Genomic DNA, 22,886 nt, shown 5'->3' with positions numbered 1-22,886 from the left:
AGTGATTGCATAAGTTTCATGGATCTGAAAGGGGAAACAAATTGTCTGATTAATTGAAATGTTGATATATTTTTTTGATTTAGTTTTTTTAACTATTGGTCGGGCTCTAGATGCTAGTCGCCTTCTGGTTCTCACAGTGCCCAAAAACTTTTTTTTTTTTTTTTTTTTTTTTTTTTTTTAAATCATTGCTCCAAAAAATCCACTGAAATTGTGAGCAGGTTTAGAAAGGTTTAGAAATCATGTGGCTAGTTGACATTATGGGTGAGCAGAGGCAAACACAGTTGTTTACGTCCTGTCACAGCCTTACATGATGGATAGGCACACACTTCCTCCAGCTGGCGGATGTAGTTCAGTCAAAGAAAATAGTTCCTGCAAAAAACATGGTTTGTGTAATTTTTAAAAAAAAAAAAGTTTTAAATTTTTTAATACCCGAGTCGCATTAACGCTGACTTCTATTTCTGAGTACCACGTCATGAGTTCCATTTAGTTATAATTATATTCAAGAGGTTGCAGACTTGATGTATCTCAGACTGTGGAACAGTTTTGGATGTATCATTTGATTTTTAAGCTGAACTGTCCCCCTTTTTTTGTTTTTATTTATTTATTTTTTATTTAAGTTATTATACATTCAGGAAGTCCTCTTGCCTTTTTAAAGATTAAGAGTGATTACAGTTGCTCTGTTTTCTGTTAATGTGGACCTGTAGTAATATAAAGACTTTGAAAGGCTCTTAAGCGTAAGTTTGCATTAATTAGAATTTTCTTAGAAATGTCTGAAGTTTTAAACTATTTGAGACCTCATGTTCATAAATCTAAAGTTAACTGGTAAAGTCCTCAGGACAATGGTGACTCCCCCTTCCCCGCTGTTGTCTGAGTTATCCTTAGATCGTTTATTTCATATGTTTGAGGGAACATCGTTTGAGATCGTTTTTTAAGGGTTGTTTTTTTTTTTTTTTTTGGTTTTGGGTTTTGTTTCATTTTTTGTTTTGGGTTTGTTTGTTTTTTTGAGGGGAAGTATTTGCGGCGTTTGGGGACTGGAACTGTTTGAAGGCAGCGGTGAAGGACTTTGTTCATATCAAGATTTTGTTTTCATGTAAATAATCCAAATTCAATATTAATATTTAACTCTTAGGAAAACTGCACGTTTTGTACACTGTATAGAAAACACAGCTTCAGGTGGAAGTTGTTTATACTGGATCTTTAAAAAAACAAAACAAAAAAAACGAGAAAACCTTGGCTTCTGTTTTTTGCATCGTTTGTACAGGACTAGAGATTTCGGAGTTGGGGTTTAAAAAAACTAAACAAGGAAAAAAAAGATACTCTGTAAGGCGTCTTTCACTGACAACATGCCTGGAACATGTTTTGATAACCAATAACAAAGCTATACTTGGCTGGCTATGAAGTTGACTGTTACGTTTCAGAAAAACAAAAACAAAAATGTATTTTTTTTTTCTTGCAGTGTGATAAGATTTCTTAGCTGTTATTTTTATTTTTAATTGTGTAGATTTTCATACACAGCATTACAAGCACTACAGTGGGAAACACTGTGCACACTGCTTACAGCCTGTAATGCTGGTAATGTAAATACTGCCTTTTAGAACACTTTTTTTTTTTAAATAGAAAGTTGTTTTCAGGTTTTGATGTGTGGTTTTGATAGGTTGGATATTTCATTCACATGTTATCATTTAGTGTTGCCTTTTTTTCCCCTCTTCTCCCGGTGACCAAAATCCAATGTCTTATGTGTATTGAACACATCGATCTTAGTGTCAGGGATGAGTAACTTTTCTTAATGCTGGCACACTTTGTACATATAGACTTGTTAACGACACACAAACCTCCATTTACTCACACGTATACACTCGACTTAAGACCGTTTTTATATTGTCGGGAGGAAACGAGTATGGATGCATGTTTTTAAATATAGAAATATATACACACACACACACACACAAGGGCTTTTAAAGTGCAAAATTTGAGATCTGCAAAGAGGTTCAATCAGAGTAGACTGGATTTCCTGCCAGAGCTAGGCTATGTTTACATTTGCTATAGTATTCTGAAGCCTTCCGATTATTTACCGTCTTGCACTCCCTCACACACCTACTTGTGTGACCGCACCAATGGCAACTAGCACTCCCCATAAGCTAATATTCACTCTGACATGCTGACAAATGTTGAGATACTCCATCCATTTTTAACAGCCAGTGCTTGAGCGTTGCAGACAATCTTGCTTTTGCCCCCTTTCTTCTTAAATTTGATGAAATGTATCTGCGTAGGCTAAGAGCTAAGGTTTATACAAGTCTCTTTTGAGACCTTTTTTTTTAAGTGTTTTTGTGTTTGATTTGCTTGGTTTGGTTGTAATCTCATTTAAAATGCTCTGTTCAGAAGTGTTCAACGCCCCCTCTACTTGAGCAGCTACATTACATTGAATGCCCTTCAGACAGGTTGTCTGGTTTAGAATCTGGGATAATCTTTTATGTGATGGACAAACTTATCAAATGTGTAGCCTGATCCTTTTAAGTGCCCAGTTTGTTTTGCATTCAAGTCATAAACCACAAATCACTGTAATGCATGATTGATGATGATGATCACACTTGTAATCAGAGGGAATGAATGTGTCATTTTTCCTCGATCTTAACAGTTACATTAATAAGGTTCTCATATCACTACATAGATCACTTCTATATGATCTTATGCAATGTTAAAAATATACAAACTGAGTATGACGGTTAAGGGGATAGATCTATATGGTCTTGCATAGGGTAAACCCAATAAAATGTTGTCATTCATATCTGTCTTTTTTTATTATTTATCTTCTGGCTCTTCGAAGTTACTATAATTTAAAGGAAAAAATAAAAAGAAGAAAAAAAAAAAAAATATATATATATATATATATATATATATATAAAAAAATTTTTTTTTTTTAAAAGCACCGTGCTCTTAAACTTTTGCAAACTATAGCAATGAATGGATAAAGTGGCGACAACAAATCGTAATATGTGATAATGGCGACCTCTTGAGTCGAGTCACGAAAGGAATAGTTGTCGTTGAGTAGTCGAAAAATATGCCTGTATAAATATAGACGACGGGGGGGAAAAGTTTTCGTTTATACCTAAAATTAAATTATCCGAAATTGGTCTTTTAGACGTATCGCTCATCTTAACTCTTTGGTAACTGCGCATAAAATATTTTAATCTCGTTGACAGTCGTAGGTTTAATGGGCTTTAGTCTAAGGCACCCAAAGATTATATATTACAGAAGAGAGAAATCCGTCTGGGTTTAAGACCACGCGGCTTACTTGGGTATGAAATTAGAAAAGATTTTTGATTTGTATTTTCTATAAAGTGTTTAAAAAAAATCCCAGGTAATCTTCTATACTTTGCAATAATGTATCATATTTTCACTTGAACCTTTGTCATTTTTTTTTTGATAACATAAACGGCGCTTGAACGAAGAGTACGAACCGCAAAGGTAGAATTTCCCCATCGACATAAACTTAAATAACAGTTTTTCTAACGCACTGCGCTCTAACAACGGCAGCTAGGCTGCTCGAATTAAATGAAAGCTAATAAACGACTAGTTCGGGAAACTCTTTCGGCTAAACCCAGGGCAGGTGAAGAAATACATTCAAAATATTAAACCCCCGAAAGAGAAATGCGCAGTCCGATTTTCCAAGAGGTATTTAAGCAAAGACGGAAGTAAAGGACGGATGAGTGTTTCGCATCACTGTCTCTGGCTCGAGACGGAGCGGGTGGTTTTTCAGGAGGGAAACTTTACAAGGTTTAACGGGATTTGAGCACGATTAATTCATTTCGCTTAATTACTAGAGCCAGTGCAGCCATACTGAAAGGTAGGAGTACACCCTGAACGCGGAAACGTTCATTTTTGTCGTGTATTATTACATTTTACCCGCTTCAGTTTGCGCCATTTTCGCTAGTTTGGTAATGCATAAATGTGCGCATTTTAGCTCTGGCGTTCTTTGTCCCTATTCTTTAAAAGATAATGATGTGGTTCATCCCGGTGGAAAATCTCACACCCCTGTTTCTACAAGGCAGTTGCTATTATTATGCGTTAGAAGAGAGCAAGTGATCGTTCTTCTCCCATCCAAAAATTGTCTTCGAAATCAAGTGCAATTGCGCAGTTTTGTGCTGCATCAGGCCGTGTCAGACGCTAACAGCGCCAGCGCCTGTTGGGATGTAGCTCCATTCTGGCGCACATGAGTTAGCTTGTGAAGCTAACCGGCTAGCGTGCTAATCAAATAGCTTTGATTGTCAGTTTGTCAAAGTGTCTGTTGACGGCAACGTCACGCCGAAGTTCAGCAAACATATAATGAGTAAGATCTTCATGGATCCCCTTTTTAGCTTTAAAACCCTGGTCGCGGAAACGGTAGAAAATGGTAGAATATTTTTTTTTTCTTCCTCTGGAGCGGTTATCTCCACCGGCTAACTTGGCTAGCCTTTTAGCGTCGCAGACTTGTCGAAATAAGCTGTACTTTTACACACACACACGCCCCGAGGCCAATAAAAACAGTTTAGCTTGCATACTAGAACATCAGTTTATGATGAAGTCCGTTTGTCTCGTACTGATAAATTGCGGTGGTCTTTAATCACTAGCATTGTTTTGTTGCTTTACCTCGTTGTCATTAGCTTCAGTGTTTAGCGTTTATAGACATTCCTATGCAGCATCCTAATTGCCACCGACGCTAGTTGGCAACACGGTTGGGTATGTGACTCGATGCAAGTCAGAAAAGTACCAAAATTAATATGCGCCATAAACAGGTTGAATGTTGTACGTCGTGTCCGTGTGATTTCACACACGAGAAATGTTAATATCACAATACTTTGTTTTTTTGGAGTAGGGTAGGGAGGGGGCTCATAACTTAAACCAGTTGGAAAAGGACCTGAACTGATGCTGCTCTGTAATAACACTGGATGCCCTCTTGGTTTCTTTACAGTATGGAAACTTTCAGTTTTTCAAAACTTGGCTGCAGCTAATGGTCATTCTAGAGTATGATTTAGGTTAAATTGTTTCGACTAGCTGCCTAAAACTTTAAACATGTCGAATTAGAATACTAAGGAAATTGTTTCTTTTTTATTATTGTTATTATCTTTAAAACAAAGGAAAGCTAAAGAGCTATTCGTTTCAGAAGACAGGACAGCCAGATGTTTGGGTTTCTAATCAACCTGACCCTCTTTCTTTGCAGGAGTCCACAAATCATGTCAGGCATTGCATTGAGCCGGCTTGCCCAGGAGCGCAAGGCATGGCGGAAGGACCATCCTTTTGTAAGTATTGGCTCACGAGATCCGTGCGATGAAAGCCTGCCTGAGTGTTGGTTAGAAAGTGTTTGCTTTCTAACAAACTTTCAAATTTCAACTCTTACTCTTCCCAGGGATTTGTTGCGGTACCGACAAAAAACCCGGATGGAACCATGAATCTCATGAATTGGGAATGTGCTATTCCTGGCAAAAAGGGGGTAATGTGTTTCATAGATTTGTTTGCATGCCGAGTAGATTTGTTTTACATAATTAAAAAAGACTCAATGGTCTTTCTAGGACAATGAGAATACTGTAGTGGATGTAAAGCATACTGTATGAGTAATTGCTCTGCAAAAACAACCCAAAACAAATTGAACCATGATAAGTTTTAAAAATAATTTTACAGTTTGACTGGCAGTAGTAGTAGTAGTAGTAGTAGTAACTTTTAAGAGTCAGTGATGTAGCCTTCTGTTTCTAAATTGATCTAATGATCGTCTCTCCTCAGACTCCGTGGGAAGGAGGCCTGTTCAAGCTGCGCATGTTGTTCAAGGACGACTATCCGTCTTCACCTCCAAAATGTGAGTTGCTGTGCATTCAGCCTGTAAATATGACAAATACACTAGCTATCATTTTGGCCTGCAGATGCTTTGGGAAATCTATTTGGAAGTAAAACCTGGAGCATAGTAGAGTTCCCATATTTTCAAGAGCCTTTAGCATTATCAGATACAATTTGTATGCCAGTACAAACTTGGTTATGTTTATCTACAGTCAGATCAAGTTAATTATTTATTTTTTTAAGTTTTGATGGTTTGAAATGGAACAGAAAAGTGCAGGCTCATGGGCATCCTCCAGCCTACTCGGCACATCTGTAAACTGTCTTTAAAAGCTAATTAAGGCTTCCTCTCATCAACATTTGGCAGCACTGAATGATGAATCTCTTCAGACATGTTAGTTTATTATGGTAATGAGAAAGAGGCTGATTTAAAGCCAAAGGTTTTAATTTAAGGTTAGTGCAGTAATCCTTTGGAAACCTGTGTTTAAGCTGTCAAACTGAAGCTTAGCAGTGCTGGGGATGTTCGACACCTCGGCTGTGATTGGTTGAATACATGACTGTTTTCTGGTCTTTGTGGGATAATTACAAATGTTGAGTTTTCAACTTTAATGATAGAAATCTAAGCAGCTTCATGTTTTTGTTGTTATTATATAAACAGCAGTGGAAACTGGTTAAAGTGTCTTTATTCCAGTGGCTGTGATTAATCTCTTTGGGTTACATGAAAAATTCTGCTCTTTAGGAAAAACTCCAGAATAACCTTTGCTTGACCTTTACGCAGCAGAGCAAATACAGACTTTCTCTTCTAATTATTTTAATTTGGCAGCGCTATTAAAGCCATTTAAGTAGTGCAGCAAGCATGTTGGAGCTGAGGAAGCTTGGCGATATAACAATGTTGCTGCAATTTTGGTGTTAATTCAGGGTCACGGCCAATAGATGCTTTCATGCATGCGTCATTTGCTGTTCCTTTTAAACGGGTTGTGCAAGATTTTTGCCAGTTGATTGATTTTTAGACCTGATATTGTTGTAAATTGATGGTAAAAAACTGCTTACAAACAAGTAGCAGATTCCTGTTGTGTGTCTCAAAACACTACCGTACTTACCTGCCACACAAGGCCAGAGCACCGTGGCTTACACCGGCTCTAATCCTGCAGCACGAGCTCCACGTTGTCTGAATGTCAAATTAAAATGACCTAAAGGCACTGTTTGTGTAAACAACAGACGCTGCTGTCTTCAGTGGAACAGTTCAGTCTGGGCACGCAGTGACTTTAGTAGTCTAACCCCTTTTGTTTGGTATGTATAATATACCTGAAACATAAAGCCCACTTAACATTTTGCCATCTTTCAGGTAAATTTGAGCCTCCACTCTTCCATCCAAACGTGTATCCATCAGGCACAGTTTGCCTATCGATACTAGAGGAGGACAAGGACTGGAGACCAGCCATCACAATAAAGCAGGTTTGTGTTGTAAAGTGAATTTCATCTACAGTAATGACCTTAAAGCCTAAGAGCGTGAGTGTGTTCACATGGTCTCTTAAAGTTCCAGATGTTTTCTGATTTTAAGATGACATTTCTAAACTGGAACCTTATCTAAGTTTATCAGGTAATCAGTCAAATTTTTTGATGCTGATAGGAAAACGAGACGCGTAGGCTTTTGAATCCCTCGCTTAGCTTTCAGGCTGGGTGATATTTTAATAATGTTGGTCATGAAGCACAGACGGTGGCCGTGCTGTCATTTTAAGCCACGTTTACATGTAAAATAATCACACAGTAAGTTTGTTTTGTAACTCCTCACACCTGTCTACTGAATGCCTATCTCCTAACCAAGGATTGTACACAAAGTGGCTACATTTGTCACCAAATTGGTTTTTTTTTAAAAAAATTTTTAAGGGAAGAAAAGCTCAGCTGTAAATTGGCGACATGACAGTCCTCCAGATTAACAAACACACTTATAAAGCAGACGAGTCTCGATGGGCAGTGAAGTGTGATGTACGCCTGTTTCTATTGTGTCTGAGAGGCAGAGAAGCACAACGCTAAATCGAGAGTCAAACCATAAGCTTAAAATATTTGCATCACAATTTGTATTCAGTGTTTAGCAATAGTCAATCATGACTATTATGTGGAGCGAGCAGTGTTGCATAAAGTGTGTGCACTCAGTATTAAGTTGACTGATATTAAGGAGCCTTCAGAGAAGCATCCCAACCTGGTGAATTTCTGAAATGTTTCATTTTTATCTTGTAGATCTTATTAGGTATCCAGGAACTGCTAAATGAGCCAAATATCCAGGATCCAGCCCAAGCAGAGGCTTACACGATCTACTGGTGAGTGACGATTAATTCACATGAAACCAGCAATTTATTCACAAATGTAAGGCCACTGACATCTTAGGGCAAATTATTAATTAAGTGGGAGTTGGAGGTCTTGTTTTACAATAAATGAATAATTATTTAAACCAAATAACTGTTGATTAGATTTACTTGAATTTGAAACCAACATGGTTTTAGAAAGGAAAGCAATGTAGACCATGGCTGTTTATTTACTAATTTATATGCCCACAAGAGCAGAATTATTATTAGTGATAACTAAGACGGGGTTCTTAAAAAAAAAAAATAGCATTCATACAAATCTTTAAATATGTACATCTTCATGCAGAAATATAGAGGGATCAGACTTTTTCTGTGTGCACTGGAGGGCTTTTTATAATATGGTGTTTCACTTCTTTTTTTTTTTTTTTTTTTAAATCCACTCAGTGAACCTCAGACTTGATGACAACTTTTTCTCTGGCTTCATCATTCCCCTCGTTTTTCACCCAACATCCACAGTGAATTTGCCCCCTTGGGTCAGACTCTTAATACGGAGTTCTACTTTAATGTCTCGAGGCATCTGAGGGAGAACATTTAGTGCACACGGTCTGATATGTGTGTCAGTTGTGTTTTTTAACTACGCCAACACAATCATAGCCACCTGCACCACTTGCCAGATTTGGCACTGTAACAACTTTCTCATGAGAATGAACTTTTAAAGGTTGTCCTGGAGATGATCCAGCACACGTCATAGATTTGCACCTGCAGGTGGTCAAAATGGGGAATTCCACAGTGGGGTCAAAGCGGTCTGAGCAGTATAGAGCAACACAGGAATGCAGAGTGGACAAAGGCCAAATTTAAATAAGAATTTTCAGATTGCACCTCATATTATTTTAAGTTTATAACTAGCACAGGAAACTATTTATTTATTCATTTATTTATTGGGTGTGTCTCTGGGGACTAAGCTTGTGAAGCGTCTACCTATTTTAAAGTACACATGAGATCTTAACCCTGTAAAACCTGAACCCTAAAAATTCAATGTTTTTGAAGCAGGAGTTTTTATTGAACCCTCTGACGATTTAAAACACATAAGAGGAGTTTAAGGGTTTAAAAAGAAATCTCATTGATGTAGAGGTCTCAAAAACTCCTGTATCACACATGAACTTCTAGGGTTTTCCACTGACTGATTAAAGATGTTTACTTTTTGAGCAGCATGCTGTGCCTGTTTTGAGTAAGCAGTCGTAATAACTGTTGTTTCTGTTTGTTTTGTTTTTAATGTCTTTTCAGCCAAAACAGAGTAGAATATGAAAAAAGAGTTCGAGCACAAGCCAAAAAATTCTCCCCCTCGTAAGGGCGAAGACGGAAGGAATGGGTTTAACAAGAATCACCTCCCGGCTCAGTCTCTCTATGAATGTGCTCCTCTCACATCGGGACTTGCTTAAAGACTTCTATTTAAACTCCACATTCTGTGCCATCCGTTCTCCTCTGACCTATCAGTTTTTTTTGTTCTTAATTGCCGGTTGGCGCATAATGCTGGGAGGGAATGGGTGCGTCAGCACCCTGGTAATTTCTTTTTAAACAATAATTGTCTTATGTCGTGCAAGGGACACAGCTTGGTACCGGTTTCATCAACTCCCATGCAAGCTGACTGTCATCAATATTTCAAGGAAGAAAATGTCGTTTTGTTTTATTTTGCTCTTTCACAGGGTCTTTTTCTTTTTGTTTCCTCCTTTATTTTCCATAAATTTAATGTAAAATTTAGCTTACTTCATTGTCAGTATTTCAACTGCTGTATAATGAATGGCACTTTTATACTGTTGTATCTCACTAGTGTCTCTAGATGGCTCTGTCTAATTCTCTTTCCCAGGTTTTCTATTCAGCATGCTGTAATATACAATAGATTCTGCTGCCTTGGCTGTCTTTTTGTTATTCAGAGTGTTTGCTATAAATAAAAATGGCCACAGTGACTGAGGCAGGTAGGCTTACTTCTGTATCAGACTTTAAGGTTATATGGTGCTTTGTTCATGTATGTGTTGGCTTAATAAACCTTTCTACATAATGTATTTTCTTTATTAAGAGCAGAATATACACAGAAGTTCATCTTGCATTTCAGTGATGCAGAAACAAAACGGATGAGTCACAAAATAAGACTTTCACCCTGTTTCCAGACAGGTTTGGACTGTGCATAAAAGATAAAAACATCAGTGAAGTAGTACATGGACAACATGTAACTAAATGCTACATAAAATCTGTAAAAAAAGGAAAAAAAAATTCAAGGTGCCGCAATGGCCCAGAAGTTTAGACCACAGCCTGATTGAAATCCTGTGGTGGGCCCTCAAGAGGACTATTTATAGCTTAATGCGCAGAATTAACAAACTGAAGTAACATTATAAAGAAGAGCATGTCAAAATTACCCCACAACGAGAAGGACTGATAAAATGAGTTATTTCTGCTACAGGTTCTATTAGCTACTGAATCGTAACGTGGACTACTCCGTCCAGTGGAAAAATGTTCCTTTTCATGACAACTTTCAAGCTTTCTTGAGTTGATCCCTGTTGGGCAAGACTTGTTTTTACAAGCTCCCATGGTGCTCTGCCAGGATAGAACTGGACTGCTGGAAAGCACTCAGGGTGCAGTACTCATTGCAGTACCAGGGAGGCTCCCTTTCTAGGGACGTGTCACTGCAGAGCCAGCAGCCCGAGTCTCCAGAAGGACTCCCTAATTGGGAGTCTAGAACCAGGCTGTTCATTGGGCTCCCCTGAGCTGAGAGTGGAATCATGGTGCTCACAGCGTACGGGACGCCCAGGAGAGTGGTATCACAGACCGAAGGAGTTATGTTGCTGTAGGAGCTGCCCTCCATCACGTGCTGGTCAAAGTGGGGTGGACGACAGTCATCCTCCTGGACTTCTGCACACTTTGTCAAGGTGTCGATCTGAAGCGTTTCCTCTTTTTCTAGCGTGTCTGCTGTGTTTTCTTGCGTAACCACCCAGCTCTGCAATCACAAGGTCAGTTACATCCTAATGACATTAAGTTTGGGACTTTTTTTTTCTGTTTTTTACATGAAAAGCTGAACTTACCTTGAAATCTCCCTGGCAGTCACTGTACAGGGTGTGGAAATAGGGAGCCGGAGTTGGGATAAATACATTTTGCTTCCACCTGTGAGCATAGAAAGTGCAATATAGTACAAAAATGACTTTATATGAAACTTAATGTTTTGTGAAGTGAGGCTTTACATGATATAACGTTACTTTTTAACAGGAGCGTAGCAGATCAGTATGACGAATAGCACCAGCCCACAGATGGGAATGAGCACCTTCTTACACATTTCAGAAATGAACATGCGCGTTGACAAACCTGTGTGGGGAACACAATAGAAAATACTGAAGCAGAAGAAATCCAAGAAATCAATTTCTGCTTATGATTGTTTTATCTAAATCTAGCTGCTTTCTTTTTTATTGAGACTCACCATCCGCAGCAGGGTTAGTCCTCCAGTGAGCCTCATCAGACCAGTGACTCCACTCGCCTTGGTACGTAGCCTTATTGGGAATGGACCGTACTCTAGCACTATACTCGGTGTCTGGTTCGAAGTTCTGATCTTCCAAAGAAATACCCGTACTTTGTGTGCTAATTTCACGAATTTTTACCTGAAAGAAATAAAACATAAAAGCATCCCATTAATTTTCAGAAGACAGAAATGCCCTGTTCTGTTCTTCTTTATAAACTTATTTGCAGGTTTAGTGTCATCATTTTCCACAAGAGTATCGATTCTGTCACTAGTTAGATAAACTAATGTAAGTCTACGAGCCGCAACCTACCAACCACATGACGTCACGCTCCTTACTGGCCCTGCACGTTCTCAAAACTAACTTTAAACACTAGTTTAGTTTTTGAGAGCAGGCCTCAATGGTGTAAATTAGCCTTTATATTATTTCATGCCCCAAATTTTGGAACAATTTCGGCCTAATAAAAAGAAGTCGTAAAACCTTTAAATATGTGATCATCTACAGAACATAATACAAGAAGACTCCGAGAATTTAGAGAAAAAGGCCGAAAATTGGTAACACATGCTCCCATTCAGGGACCTGTTTACCCATTCATTTACTAAACTTAAGTGTCCCAGTACTTATGGTCTGCCTTGAATGGTGTAAGTTTTTTAATAGCAGATTTTGACACATTTTACTTTAATAGAAGAAAAAAAAAACTGAAGACAAAATTTTTGGCTGCTTTCTGTCTCCCAGATTTATCTCTGACACACATTTATCCAGGCCTAGGGACCATCATTTGGAGCACATCAGCATGCAACACCCTGAATGTAGATTTGAACCAGAGATCTTTTATATGCAAGAGAGGGTGAAAAATAGGGTGTAAAAAAAAAAAAAGACCCTGCGTGCTGGAGTCCGGTCGGCAAAAACTCAAATCTGGCCCAGTAGATGGTTTTGGAACTTGTAAAGGAGGGGATAATTTTTGAACTTTTAATTGTATTATTATAGCTGTTAGTAACAGATAAGCAATTAAATAAGAGAAACTTTCCTTCACTTTCCTGTTTTTTCTGCTAACTACTATAAAGACGACTGTTTCTTTTCTCATTTCTTTTTCTCTTTAAATTATTTCTTATTTCATTTGAAATAACAAAATTGTTCTATTAAAATTACAGGACAGTTTGGGCAATGAACTACCAGAACTTTTTCTGTAGTCGTGCTGACAGATTTTTCACTTACTCCAGCAGCATTTCTTTATCATGTAGAAAAACCGAGACAAACACTTGAAACTGCACTTCTTTATCTTACATTGAGATATCGCCGAGATGAAACGTACAGTTAAACTTTACACCAACAGAAAGGGGAATTTCACTACTCTGCCTAATGTTGTAAGATGTGTTTGACATGACTGCACTACTCGATGGAGCTGTTTGCATATAAAATGTGTAAAACCTCTGTTTGATTGTGTCAGATGGTTAAATGCCCTGTTTTAATTCACTTTTAGAGTTTTTACTCGAGCAAGTCCCAGCATGTAGAGGAACTGTGGAAGTGTGAAAACTCGTGCAATGCTCTATTTAATACAAACCTCTACTTGCCAACAGGTATAACCTGAATCTTTGTGCTCACAGAGACAGAATCAGATCAACAAGCGGTGTAAAATGCCTTCAGCTTGAATAAATTCACAGTTTCTGCCGCAAACTGTCGCCACACTGAGCTAACACCCACAGCACTAGCAGATAAAAACACTGCAGCTGTTTGACATCTCAGTTTAGAACTAGATATTTACCAGAAAGTATAGAAGATTTCAATTTTTTATTCTTATTTATATTATTACATTTGGAAAACTGTGGGGGGTTTTTTTACCTCACAACATAAAAAACAGGTTTTCATTTGTAGATTTTTACCATTCAGTTTTACCCTTTGTCATTCCTGCTGATTAGCTGAAGCATACCTTATGTTCTCCCCTCTTGTAGTAATGGAGCTGATACTCCAGGTTGTTGGGCAGAGCAGTGAAGCTGGTATAATTCTCGTAAGTGCTTTTCCAACCAAAGTGGTGGTGACTTGAGCTGTGGCTGACTGAGAGGCAGCACGGTGCGTTTGGTTTAACTGATAAGAAGATGTGTGACTGTTAAAAAACAATAATTCATACATTTATGAGTCCTGCCAACACAGATGATCATTACGCTGCTTACTGTTGTGCACAGGTAGGTACTGTTCATCTAGCACGTCACAGGTTTCAGACTCCTCATTTGGGTCGTGGCAAAGTGAGATTTTGTATACTTCTAAATCTGCAAACGTATCGTCATTATCGGGCGATGTTGTAAATGTGCAGAAATAGTTCTCTTTGGTGTGTGTCAGCATGCACTTGTACGTTCTGTGAGAAAAAGAGAAGCAGCAATAAGGTGCATGGCGTTAAAGGTGACCCATCATTCTTAAATGCGTTAGTAAAAAGAGTCTCACTCGAAGTCTGTAAAAATGAGCCAGTAGGAGCTGTTGCTGTTTGAGGTGTTTTCTGATGGAGTGATGTTCAGGGAGCAGTAGACGGTGGTTAGGTAATCATTGACACAGTGAAGATTGTAGTCCGCTCCTAGGAAACCCCATAGAAAAGATAGTTATGATTACAGAGCAAAACAAAATGAAGTAGAAACATTTCAAGTCCATGTTTAACTCAAGACTGTTAGTGAATAAGCATGTGCTAGCCAGTCCAGAATAGAATTATATTGTAATAGCTTAAAACACTCATGACTGGCCTATATATACACTGAAATTGTGTTTATATGAGAGACAATGAGATCTGCAGTGTGATTAATGTTCTAATCTAAAGAGAGCTAAAACCATAGATCAGGTGTCAGTATCAGATCAACAAGTCAAGTGCAGCTCTTACAAACGTGCATTAATACTAGTGCTATTTTTTCCCCCTTTGCGCTACCTTCTCTGCCTCTGCCAAGAAAGCAAACAATTAGAAGCGAAGAACCAACAGGAAGTTTCAGAATTATTCAGAAAGCATTTTTACACAATCCCTATTGCTTGAAGCAACTGAATCATGATGATTTGCACTTTGATAATACTTTTCTATCTTTTTGAGTGCACACAATTCATGACTTGAGCTGCTGGCTGATCAACGTTTTGGGGTTCAGTGTCTTTCTCAAGGGCAATTTGACATGAGCACCAGGAGATGGACTTAGCAAAATAATGGACAACCTGTACAACGACATAGATCCAGGCATCTCAAAACATCATTTAAGTGCTGCTTTTGATGTATCATGGTTGTTGTAGATTAGCAACTAGGGTGAAATGCACAAAAACAGTAAATAGTTTGTCACTTTATTGTATAATGAAGAACCTCATTTGAGAGCTTAAGCTCATTTAGCCATTTAATCTAGCCGTTATTGCGTTAGTGTTGTTACATCTAGTGCTTTAAAGCTCTTACACTTACATTTTACAGCTGTACAATTGTCTTTTATCTGACGGAAAAACAAAAAAACAAAGTAAGAATTATAACCTGCTAATGGACTTCCATGTAGCCTGACGATGTTGGTAGATTTGAGCAGGAACACAATCAGCAGCGTCGCCTTCATCCTCAGGGGTGGATGCCAATCCATCGCACCAGACGCCAGCTCAGCCCAAAGATTGAGTCATACTGTCCTGACTCTTTTGTAAAGCGGGTTTTAAACGCAGACTGAGAGGCGTAACCGCTCAGGCTTCTCACACAGATAGCTGTCACTATCATTGTCACTGGTGGGAGAGGATGTGCTTTTTAAAGAGAGCAGCTGTTTATGAAAGCGTGTGAAAAGAGTTTAACCTAGCAGTGTTTCATATTACAGTCTGTCTGACTGTGCACTTGTTTGCAATTGTCATGAAATCTTTACCAGAGCCCGTTTAGCTTGTTTAGAGGAAGCATAAGGTGAAGTGCTTTGGGCCGAGATGCTCCACAGCCCACCTGCTGAGGTGCATCTACAGTTTTAAGGTTACTTCATGTAGTAACTTTCTGAATGGGCACAAAGCTGGAAGACACAGCCGTCTTATCATCCAAACTCAGTTTGAATGACTGATGAGCTGATAAGCTGCAAAAACGATGAAGCCTGAGATGCCATGTGACAGAAATGACTATATAAACACCTTTCACTGAGCTCTAAACCTACAGCGTAAGATATCCACTCATTTCTGTCAGACATTCATCTGCTTTAGGGACACAGATTTAAAACACACCTCTAAACACATATTTGTGTGTTAACATTTTCTGCACATTGGCTGTAAATGTCTAAACAGGATTAAGATTTTTACCTTTTGTATACTGCACATCAACATCTTTTGACTTTCATATAATATTTTTTTAAAAGTAGGTTTTCTTTGCTATTTATTCCTGAGTTGTTTTATTCATATTTACAGAAAACAGTACATTTACGTGCTCTTCCTGTGGAATCTAGACAGCAAAAAGCCACGCAGTCCAAGTTTGCATGCCTTAATCTACCTTTAAGCCACCACAGCACTTTCTATATCATTATTATTATTACTTCAATTTAACAAGTAACCTGATATTAGAGTATGCTAATTATTGTGCAACCTGCAAGGGTGTTGTGCAACATGCACTGAGAGCAGATTAGCTGAAATTGGGGTTGTGTACGCCTTTGGTGAAAGATGTTACAAAAGATAAGAGCTGATGGTGAGTTTCACGGCTTCCTCTAGGGTTCATGATTTTGTTTATTTACAAATGTGTAAACACACTCTAGCAGACTGAATCTCACTTTAGCTGGATGTGTCTCGTTCATCATGCACTCGTGTTTTTTTTTTACGGCCTGAGGGCCCAGTTACATAATGCATCGCCTGCTTTACTTGTGAAGTATGCTGCAGCAAGTATTAGTAGATATTGTGATGGGAATACCCGCAAACATTTTTTTGCGCTATAATACCATTTCAACAGGAAATGAATAAACACAGAATGGCAATGTATAAATGCGATTGCAGAGGTTAGGTTTCAAAAATACCTGTTTACCTCCGATCGTCTTACTTTACCACAGAACGAAACTGAGGCTTATTTTTACTAACTGAAACCCAAATGACTTCTGTCCCCCCCTTTTTCCTGTTAAGCAGCATTAAAACTTGCTTGAGATCAGCAATGGTGATGGTCCTGGGATGGAACTAGTGTTCGAATCTTTATATTGTGCAAGAAGAGAAATCTGCAACGTGCTGCAGTTCTTCTACATCTGATACAGTTTTTTTCCTCTGTTTTTAGTACTTTGATAAAAAAAAAAGTTTCCTTTTCGTGATAAACACTCTGAGATGATAGCAAATAGCTAGAGATGTCACATGTAATCACACTGATACAAATCTGAGAGGCTGATTGAAGCTGCAAAAGTTGTACTAATCAAGTTAATGGAAAAGTCCACAGGCTGATAACACTGTGGGCTTTTTTTGTCACGGAAAATATCAGCAATGTAATGTTTAAATAATAAAATTCATTAAGTAAATATAGAGAACGATTAAATATTTTAAATATGACTCTTCGCACACTTTTAATACTGTTAATGCTGTTAATCAATATTTAATGGGTAGTTTTCACATGGTAATCTTTCACATTTGAAAAGTTCTTTGCACATCTGAGAAATATGAAAAGTAAACCCTTATTTTAACAGTGGTGATAAAATAGTAAACAGCCCTATAAAATAAGTCTCCTCTGATGTCTGTGGCATATTAAATGTATATGTTAGTGTTACAGTCCGGCAGGATACAGAACATGAAAACTGATCCTGTGTGGGGATCTCTTTAAGCACTTGAGGCACACCAGCATCGCTCACTCGCAGGCCAGCTTGCCATCAAAGGATGAGAGGGTGATGGCAAAAGCTTGCAGGGCACACATAGGGAAACTGTAGTCCATCGAGAAGACGTCCTCAGCTACGCGGCCAAACTGCATCACGATGTAGTCCTCTGGAAAAAACAGGAGGGCATTGAAGTTAATGAGCCAAATCGTTTCTCCAGTGGTTATTCAGAGACGGACAATAAGTCGCCCTACCATTGTCAGGGTGGATGATCTGGAAGTTTTTGACAGAGGCCTGGGTGACACGTCCGTGAAAGTTGAGCACGTACGACTGAGTCTGTTCGTTCCAGCTTGGGGATTTGTTCACCAAGGTGACCAGTTTGTCCGTGTTGCCATTTGCATGGCGGGTCAACAGAGTCTCCAGGTCCTGGAATAAGAGGATAAGATAAGTTGATCTGAAATAATTCACTCCTATCACAGGTTTAATAACACTGTGAATGAGTTTTATGTTTTACTTATACATTTTTGGGCCGGATGACCACTCTTTCATCATTCTCCAGCATGCCAGGGATGAGCACCGTCATCTTCCTTGGACCCTTGAAACCCAGCACATTTGTCTCCTGGAATGTGATAAATGGTTGTGATGCATGTTGGAAAGCTTTGTCTGTTCTGCAAATAGCATGCATGTGTGTGTGTGTGTGTGTGTGTGTGTGTGTGTGTGTGTGTGTGGTACCTACGTAGCAAATTGCTGCTAGCTCTTGCCTCGCTGATTCACACTCTTTTATGAAAGGTTTTTTCTCCGGGTTTTCACCTCCATCATAGACTGTGAACTTTGTACCTAGCACATTTGACCTGAAACAAATGAGTCCTATCACAATCATGATCTAAAACAATTTGAGCTAGCACACACACCACAGATGCTTTGATGCTCACTTATTTTTTCCGGTAAGTCAGCATTGCAGATCTTTGTTAGGGAAAAGGCCAGAGTGGTGACAAGTGCTTTTAAACCCCAACTATTAGCCGGGCTCACTCTTCAGATGGCTGTCAGTTCACTTTGGTCCAGATTGGAACATCAGCAATCACAGATGGAGTGCAGTGGCTTTTTTTTTTTTACACATTCGTGGTGCTCTCACACTAATCTTATGGTGCTTTTTCTTGAGTTCTTTATGTCTGTAGCTGGAGCCTCCCATGTGTCATAGATTCTATTGCAGGGCAAATGATTTCTGGCTAAGCCAGACAGGTTACTGTGCATTTGAAGTGTTAATAATAATAATAATAATGGATACTTTATTGATCCCCATGGGGAAATTACTTGTTTTTCTCTGCATTTGACCCATTCACTCAGTGAAGCAGTGGGCAGCCCACTAAGCAGGCGCCCGGGGAGCAGTGTGTAGGGACGGTACCTTGCTCAGGGGTACCTCAGGGTAGCCGTTAAGTGGATTCGAACCGCCGACCTTCCGATCATGGGGCGACCAACAGTTCTAAGGAACAGTTGTTAGACATAAGGCAACTGGGCACGTGCCTGACACGAGTTCTGAGTATCATAAAGGAAATGTGAAGGAGTGTGTACTTTGGTAGTGGTGAAGTGGGAGATCTGTGCAAGATATATGACGGACGCTGCTCGACTGAAGCCAGTTTACTTTAAAACCACGCAGATATTTCATACCTCTCAAAGAAGCAGTCAGCTGGTATAATAAAGCAGACCCTTTCCTGCTCTGTTCAGCTGTCATGAGAACAGTTTGACCATATGGCATGTAAGAAGTGCCAATCCATCTTACTGGAGGTGCTTTGGAGGTGTGAAACGCCTCCAGATTACCTTAACAAACGTACAGCGAGAGTGGCAAAGGTCGGCATGGCTGTGAATGCTGCAGATAAGACAATTCTTTAAAGAAAGCAAAGTAAAAATCACAACTTTTACTTTGCTTTACTTTTACTATAACTCGCTGAATTAATTTTTATGAAAAACCTGAATTTTCTATGTAAATAAAAAGGTTTAAAAAGTGAGTTCAGCTGTCCAAAGATCTCCAAGGAATTTTGGGATGAAAATGACCGAGGTTACAACCGATCAGAGCTGTGGCACAAGACCAAAAGACCAGATCATACTACATTTTTTCATTTTAAATGGTGAAATCACCTTAGTTTTCCTATGTAGGAGTTTGTATCTCTGGATAGATTTGTGGGGTCAGTAGAGATGAGATAGTTGGATGTTTTGCACTTCTTTCTCTTTCGGCCCGCCATTAGAAACACCTAGAGGTGGCACAGTGGTTAAACAGAGGGAGAGAATGATGCTTTGACACAAATACGACAGCAAAATGAAATTACTGTAGCTAAAATCAGTGCACCAACCCTCTTTCCATCCTCTTTCTCCATGTGGAGGTAGTAAGTTGGGTAAATGCCCTTCTCCATGCCTCTCCTGTCCCTCGTGACCCTGCACTGGATCGTCACATCTCTAGGAGCAGGACGTAAGGCAAACTTCTCAAGATCTTCCACTGATATTGGAGAAGTTGGCTGAAAAGAAAAAGGATGTAAATGATTTTTTGAGATCTTTTCCATTTGTTTTTTTGTTTGTTTTTGCTTCTTGCGCCTGTAACGTCTTACTCTTTCATTAGATTCACTGGCTGTAGATGAACTCTCCCTGTAGTTGGAGTTCAGGGACGCTAGACTTCGTGTAGTTTTCTCTGCTTTGTGTGACTTTTTCTCTTTTTTCTCTTTCTCTTGGACCTCCTCGTCTTTGCTCTCGTCACTTATTTGGCATCTGGCTATGGAGATAAACAATGACAATGTTCTTTTATAAAACTTTAAAGAACCGGGGATCATACAGAATACCTCCAGATGTTGATTCTGTTCATCTGGACGTGGCGTTTTGTGGGAGAAACGTTTCGTCAGTCGAGACTGAAGAAGTCACTTGGATGAGTGACGAAACATTTCTCCCACAAAACGCTATGTCCAGATGAACAGAATCAACTTTTGGAGATTTACTTTCCTGGATGATTGAGAATGCATCAAGACATCATGCAGAACAGATTTTTCTCTCACATGTGTCCAGGTCTTTTTTCCTTTTAGGTGTTTGAGAAGCATTCCTCTGAAGCCCATCTTCTTCTTCTTCTTCTTCTTCTTCTTGTTCAGCTTCACTTTGATCTTGTTTAGTCTTCTCTGGGCTTACCTCTGCTGACCCTGCTTCAGACGTTAAAGCCTCCTGTAGGTTCTTCTCTGTAAAAGAGCAGACATTTGCATAAAGCTTGATGTGAAGCTCCTTTAATTTAATGGAAGTGGGTTTTTTCTTGTTAGATGCAAAGCTCTTAGAGTGGAAGTGTGAATTTGTTTTATTACTTTTGCGCTCTTGTTTGGTTGTCTTATTTGTCTTCGGTGCGTCGACAGAGTCTTTGCTCTTCTTCTTTGTTTTTTTCTCCTTCTTCTCCGTGTCTTTTTCTTTCTTCTTTTCCTCTGTCTCTTCCACCTCTGAAAAAGCAGTTAGTTGCTGATCAATAGGCGTCTGTAACGAACAGCGTTCATCAAAGCACGGGACAGTTTCTTACATGACCGCTTACGTTTGGCTTTGTCCTTTTTCACATCTTTCTTCTTTGTCTTTTTCCCTTCCGCTTGGGCTTCGTTGGCCCCTTCGTATTTCACCTCAGGCTCTCTGTCAATCTCCAAGTTCATTTTCTTGGGAACGACTGGCTTCTCTGCAGGCATCTCATCTAACTCCACATTTGCTGTTGTGTCACCTTCACCAAGTGTAATCACATCCAGTGGGTTATCATGGGCATGCTCAACTTGATCTTCAAAATAAGCAAAAAACAAACAAACAAAAAAGATTTATAAATGATGAAAAAATAAAAAATTAAATCACACATTGTAAAGACATGTTTAGTTTTTTTTTAATGATTTATTCTAATTAATTATTCTAACACCAACCACTAAGAGAAGTGCTACTCAGTGATTGGCTGATCAACAGAGGCGTCTCATCAGAGTGGACAGCTTTGTGCTTTCGATTCTTCTCTCGAGTGTCCCGGTTGGTCAACACCATTTGAGAATCAGCTCTCTTCTTCTGCTGCTTCTTCATCAAAAGGGTTCGCTGTGGGTCACACATCAGACAAACTCAGTCTCTACACAGTGTTCACACATGGAAATATATTTACATAGATATGGTCCAAATGGGCTCTTGAGAGTCATTAATAAAACAATGTTCTGCTTTCTCTCTCATGCAACTGAATTCAGTTGAATTCAATTTTATTTATGTATTGCCAAATCACAACAACAGTCACCTAAAAGTGCTTATATTTAAGGTAAAGACCCAACAGTCAGAGGACGAGCACTTGGCAACAGTGGGAAGGAAAAACTCCCCTTTACCAGGAAGAAAGCTCCAGGAGAACCAGGCTAAGGGAAGGGCTCTGGGAAGTTAGATAGTGAGTTGTAGTGGTTTTAATTCTGGACAGCCTAAATGATTGCTCATGCACCTGCATTTTCATTTTCACAGTTTACTACACTAATACTGCTAGTTCTTAATTTAGGATTAGTACTTTACTACTATGGGTTACGTGCTGACGTGACTACTATAGGGCATATATGTAAAGCTTAAATAGATCAAAACCGCATACTGTATAGCATAAACGTGTCTGGGACTTGAAGTTTAGCAGCTCAGGAAACAGCAGGTGGTTCTGACACAGACTGTGACCTTTTCCAACTGGAGAAAGATTTTTTTTTAAATGTATCTATTTTTGTAAAGCTATGCTTAAATGTTAGTACTTGTGAGCAACAATTGACAAAATTTTAGTGTTTGCTCCAGTCTCACTGTGACAGTCTTGCATGCTTTTTACAAAATGGTAAAACCTATGTAATGTTTGCAATTACGATTCTTGTACCAGTGGAAACTAGAATATATAAAAGATATATTTAAATTATAATCATTGTATCTTCACCTGGTTGTCCAGCTTCTGTTGTCGTATGTCGGGCTCCTCCATGTCCGGGTAAAACCTCCCTATTAACTGATGAAGCAGTCACTAGATGAATCAGAGTATCTGCAAACAAAAGATGAAGTCCACCATCAACGCTCAAGGTGAGAACAATTAAAAAATGTCGACTGTGTCCAGAGAAAAACCCACTACGTGCAATTAAGGACGGAAAGCGGGTGTTTGATTGTGCCGCCCAGCTCCATCTGCCAGTCTGTCCACCTGCGTGCAGCAGAAGGCAAAGTAGATTAAATGGGGATAATGTTCTTAAACTGCAGCGGCAGCTCAGTCAGGGTGACGAGCAGCCTGTTGAACAGGCTTTCCATACTACTTCATGAAGATGTTAAGGCCTGCAGCAGAAACGTGAGGCAAGAGAAACAGGAATGTGGTGCCCCCATCCACTCCCAGCTCCTCCATCACTTACCCCGTAAACAAACACGGAAGCCACAGCAGTCGCACAGATAGCCCCCAAAGCTTCTCGCTATTAGGTTTGCTATGCATCGCTTTGGATTCAGTTAATGACACCCCCCCCCCCCCCCCCCCCAAAAAAAACCCCAAAACATAAACATAAACAAAAAACAAAAAAACAAAAGCACACAGC

At 39.2% G+C, this 22,886-nt stretch overlaps 3 protein-coding genes across 7 annotated transcripts; 1 reads left to right on the top strand and 2 right to left on the bottom strand.

Annotated features, from left to right (window-relative positions):
• Positions 1–3,161: 3,161 nt before the first annotated feature.
• On the top strand, positions 3,162–10,161 carry ube2ib (ubiquitin-conjugating enzyme E2Ib). 3 transcript variants are annotated; one of them, XM_086303265.1, is made up of 7 exons: positions 3,162–3,296; positions 5,198–5,276; positions 5,384–5,467; positions 5,755–5,827; positions 7,148–7,257; positions 8,041–8,120; positions 9,390–10,161. In XM_086303265.1, exons 2-7 carry the CDS (start codon positions 5,211–5,213, stop codon positions 9,451–9,453), a joined length of 477 nt encoding a protein of 158 aa, XP_086159391.1. In that variant the 5' UTR covers positions 3,162–3,296; positions 5,198–5,210; the 3' UTR covers positions 9,454–10,161. The 3 variants fall into 3 exon arrangements, with proteins under 3 accessions (XP_086159391.1, XP_086159390.1, XP_086159392.1); XM_086303264.1 differs by lacking the exon at positions 3,162–3,296 and adding an exon at positions 3,550–3,844; XM_086303266.1 differs by lacking the exon at positions 3,162–3,296 and adding an exon at positions 4,821–4,947.
• On the bottom strand, positions 9,813–16,960 carry LOC147323098 (interleukin-21 receptor). Its single transcript, XM_086303255.1, has 8 exons — positions 15,084–16,960; positions 14,042–14,168; positions 13,774–13,955; positions 13,533–13,687; positions 11,569–11,746; positions 11,351–11,456; positions 11,180–11,258; positions 9,813–11,094 (listed from the first exon to the last, which is right to left on the bottom strand). The coding sequence occupies exons 1-8, from the start codon at positions 15,181–15,183 to the stop codon at positions 10,675–10,677; spliced, it is 1,347 nt and encodes a 448-aa protein (XP_086159381.1). The 5' UTR covers positions 15,184–16,960; the 3' UTR covers positions 9,813–10,674.
• Positions 16,961–17,101: 141 nt separating this feature from the next.
• On the bottom strand, positions 17,102–22,814 carry LOC147323097 (uncharacterized). Of its 3 annotated transcripts, none has more exons than XM_086303252.1 (14): positions 22,710–22,814; positions 22,439–22,507; positions 22,256–22,354; positions 21,252–21,411; positions 20,885–21,115; positions 20,667–20,795; positions 20,373–20,546; positions 19,935–20,095; positions 19,683–19,844; positions 19,471–19,583; positions 18,074–18,188; positions 17,858–17,956; positions 17,592–17,763; positions 17,102–17,506 (listed from the first exon to the last, which is right to left on the bottom strand). In XM_086303252.1, the coding sequence occupies exons 3-14, from the start codon at positions 22,295–22,297 to the stop codon at positions 17,373–17,375; spliced, it is 1,692 nt and encodes a 563-aa protein (XP_086159378.1). In that variant the 5' UTR covers positions 22,298–22,354; positions 22,439–22,507; positions 22,710–22,814; the 3' UTR covers positions 17,102–17,372. The 3 variants fall into 3 exon arrangements, with proteins under 3 accessions (XP_086159378.1, XP_086159379.1, XP_086159380.1); XM_086303253.1 differs by having other exon boundaries at positions 22,446–22,507; XM_086303254.1 differs by lacking the exon at positions 22,439–22,507 and having other exon boundaries at positions 22,710–22,810.
• Between the last annotated feature and the right edge of the window lie 72 nt (positions 22,815–22,886).

This window comes from Aulonocara sp. 'chitande type north' Nkhata Bay, linkage group LG8, assembly GCF_057382095.1.
Source record: "Aulonocara sp. 'chitande type north' Nkhata Bay isolate Kocher_YH1m ecotype deep benthic linkage group LG8, A_spYH_male_GT1.1, whole genome shotgun sequence".
Classification (NCBI taxonomy): domain Eukaryota; kingdom Metazoa; phylum Chordata; class Actinopteri; order Cichliformes; family Cichlidae; genus Aulonocara; species Aulonocara sp. 'chitande type north' Nkhata Bay.
The sequence above is the reverse complement of the archived record's forward strand: the minus strand, read 5'-3'. Positions and strand labels throughout refer to the sequence as shown.

Coding starts and splice junctions, on each gene's coding strand:
- ube2ib (XM_086303265.1), top strand. CDS start 5,211: ATGTCAGGCATTGCATTGAGCCGGCTTGCCCAGGAGCGCAAGGCATGG. Junction 5,277..5,383: donor GGCGGAAGGACCATCCTTTT/GTAAGTATTGGC, acceptor TACTCTTCCCAG/GGATTTGTTGCGGTACCGAC. Junction 5,828..7,147: donor TCCGTCTTCACCTCCAAAAT/GTGAGTTGCTGT, acceptor GCCATCTTTCAG/GTAAATTTGAGCCTCCACTC.
- LOC147323098 (XM_086303255.1), bottom strand. CDS start 15,183: ATGGATTGGCATCCACCCCTGAGGATGAAGGCGACGCTGCTGATTGTG. Junction 11,457..11,568: donor GACTAACCCTGCTGCGGATG/GTGAGTCTCAAT, acceptor TTCCCCACACAG/GTTTGTCAACGCGCATGTTC. Junction 11,095..11,179: donor ACTGCCAGGGAGATTTCAAG/GTAAGTTCAGCT, acceptor TTGTGATTGCAG/AGCTGGGTGGTTACGCAAGA.
- LOC147323097 (XM_086303252.1), bottom strand. CDS start 22,297: ATGGAGGAGCCCGACATACGACAACAGAAGCTGGACAACCAG. Junction 19,845..19,934: donor CCAGTGAATCTAATGAAAGA/GTAAGACGTTAC, acceptor TTTTCTTTTCAG/CCAACTTCTCCAATATCAGT. Junction 17,764..17,857: donor TGGTCATCCGGCCCAAAAAT/GTATAAGTAAAA, acceptor CTCTTATTCCAG/GACCTGGAGACTCTGTTGAC.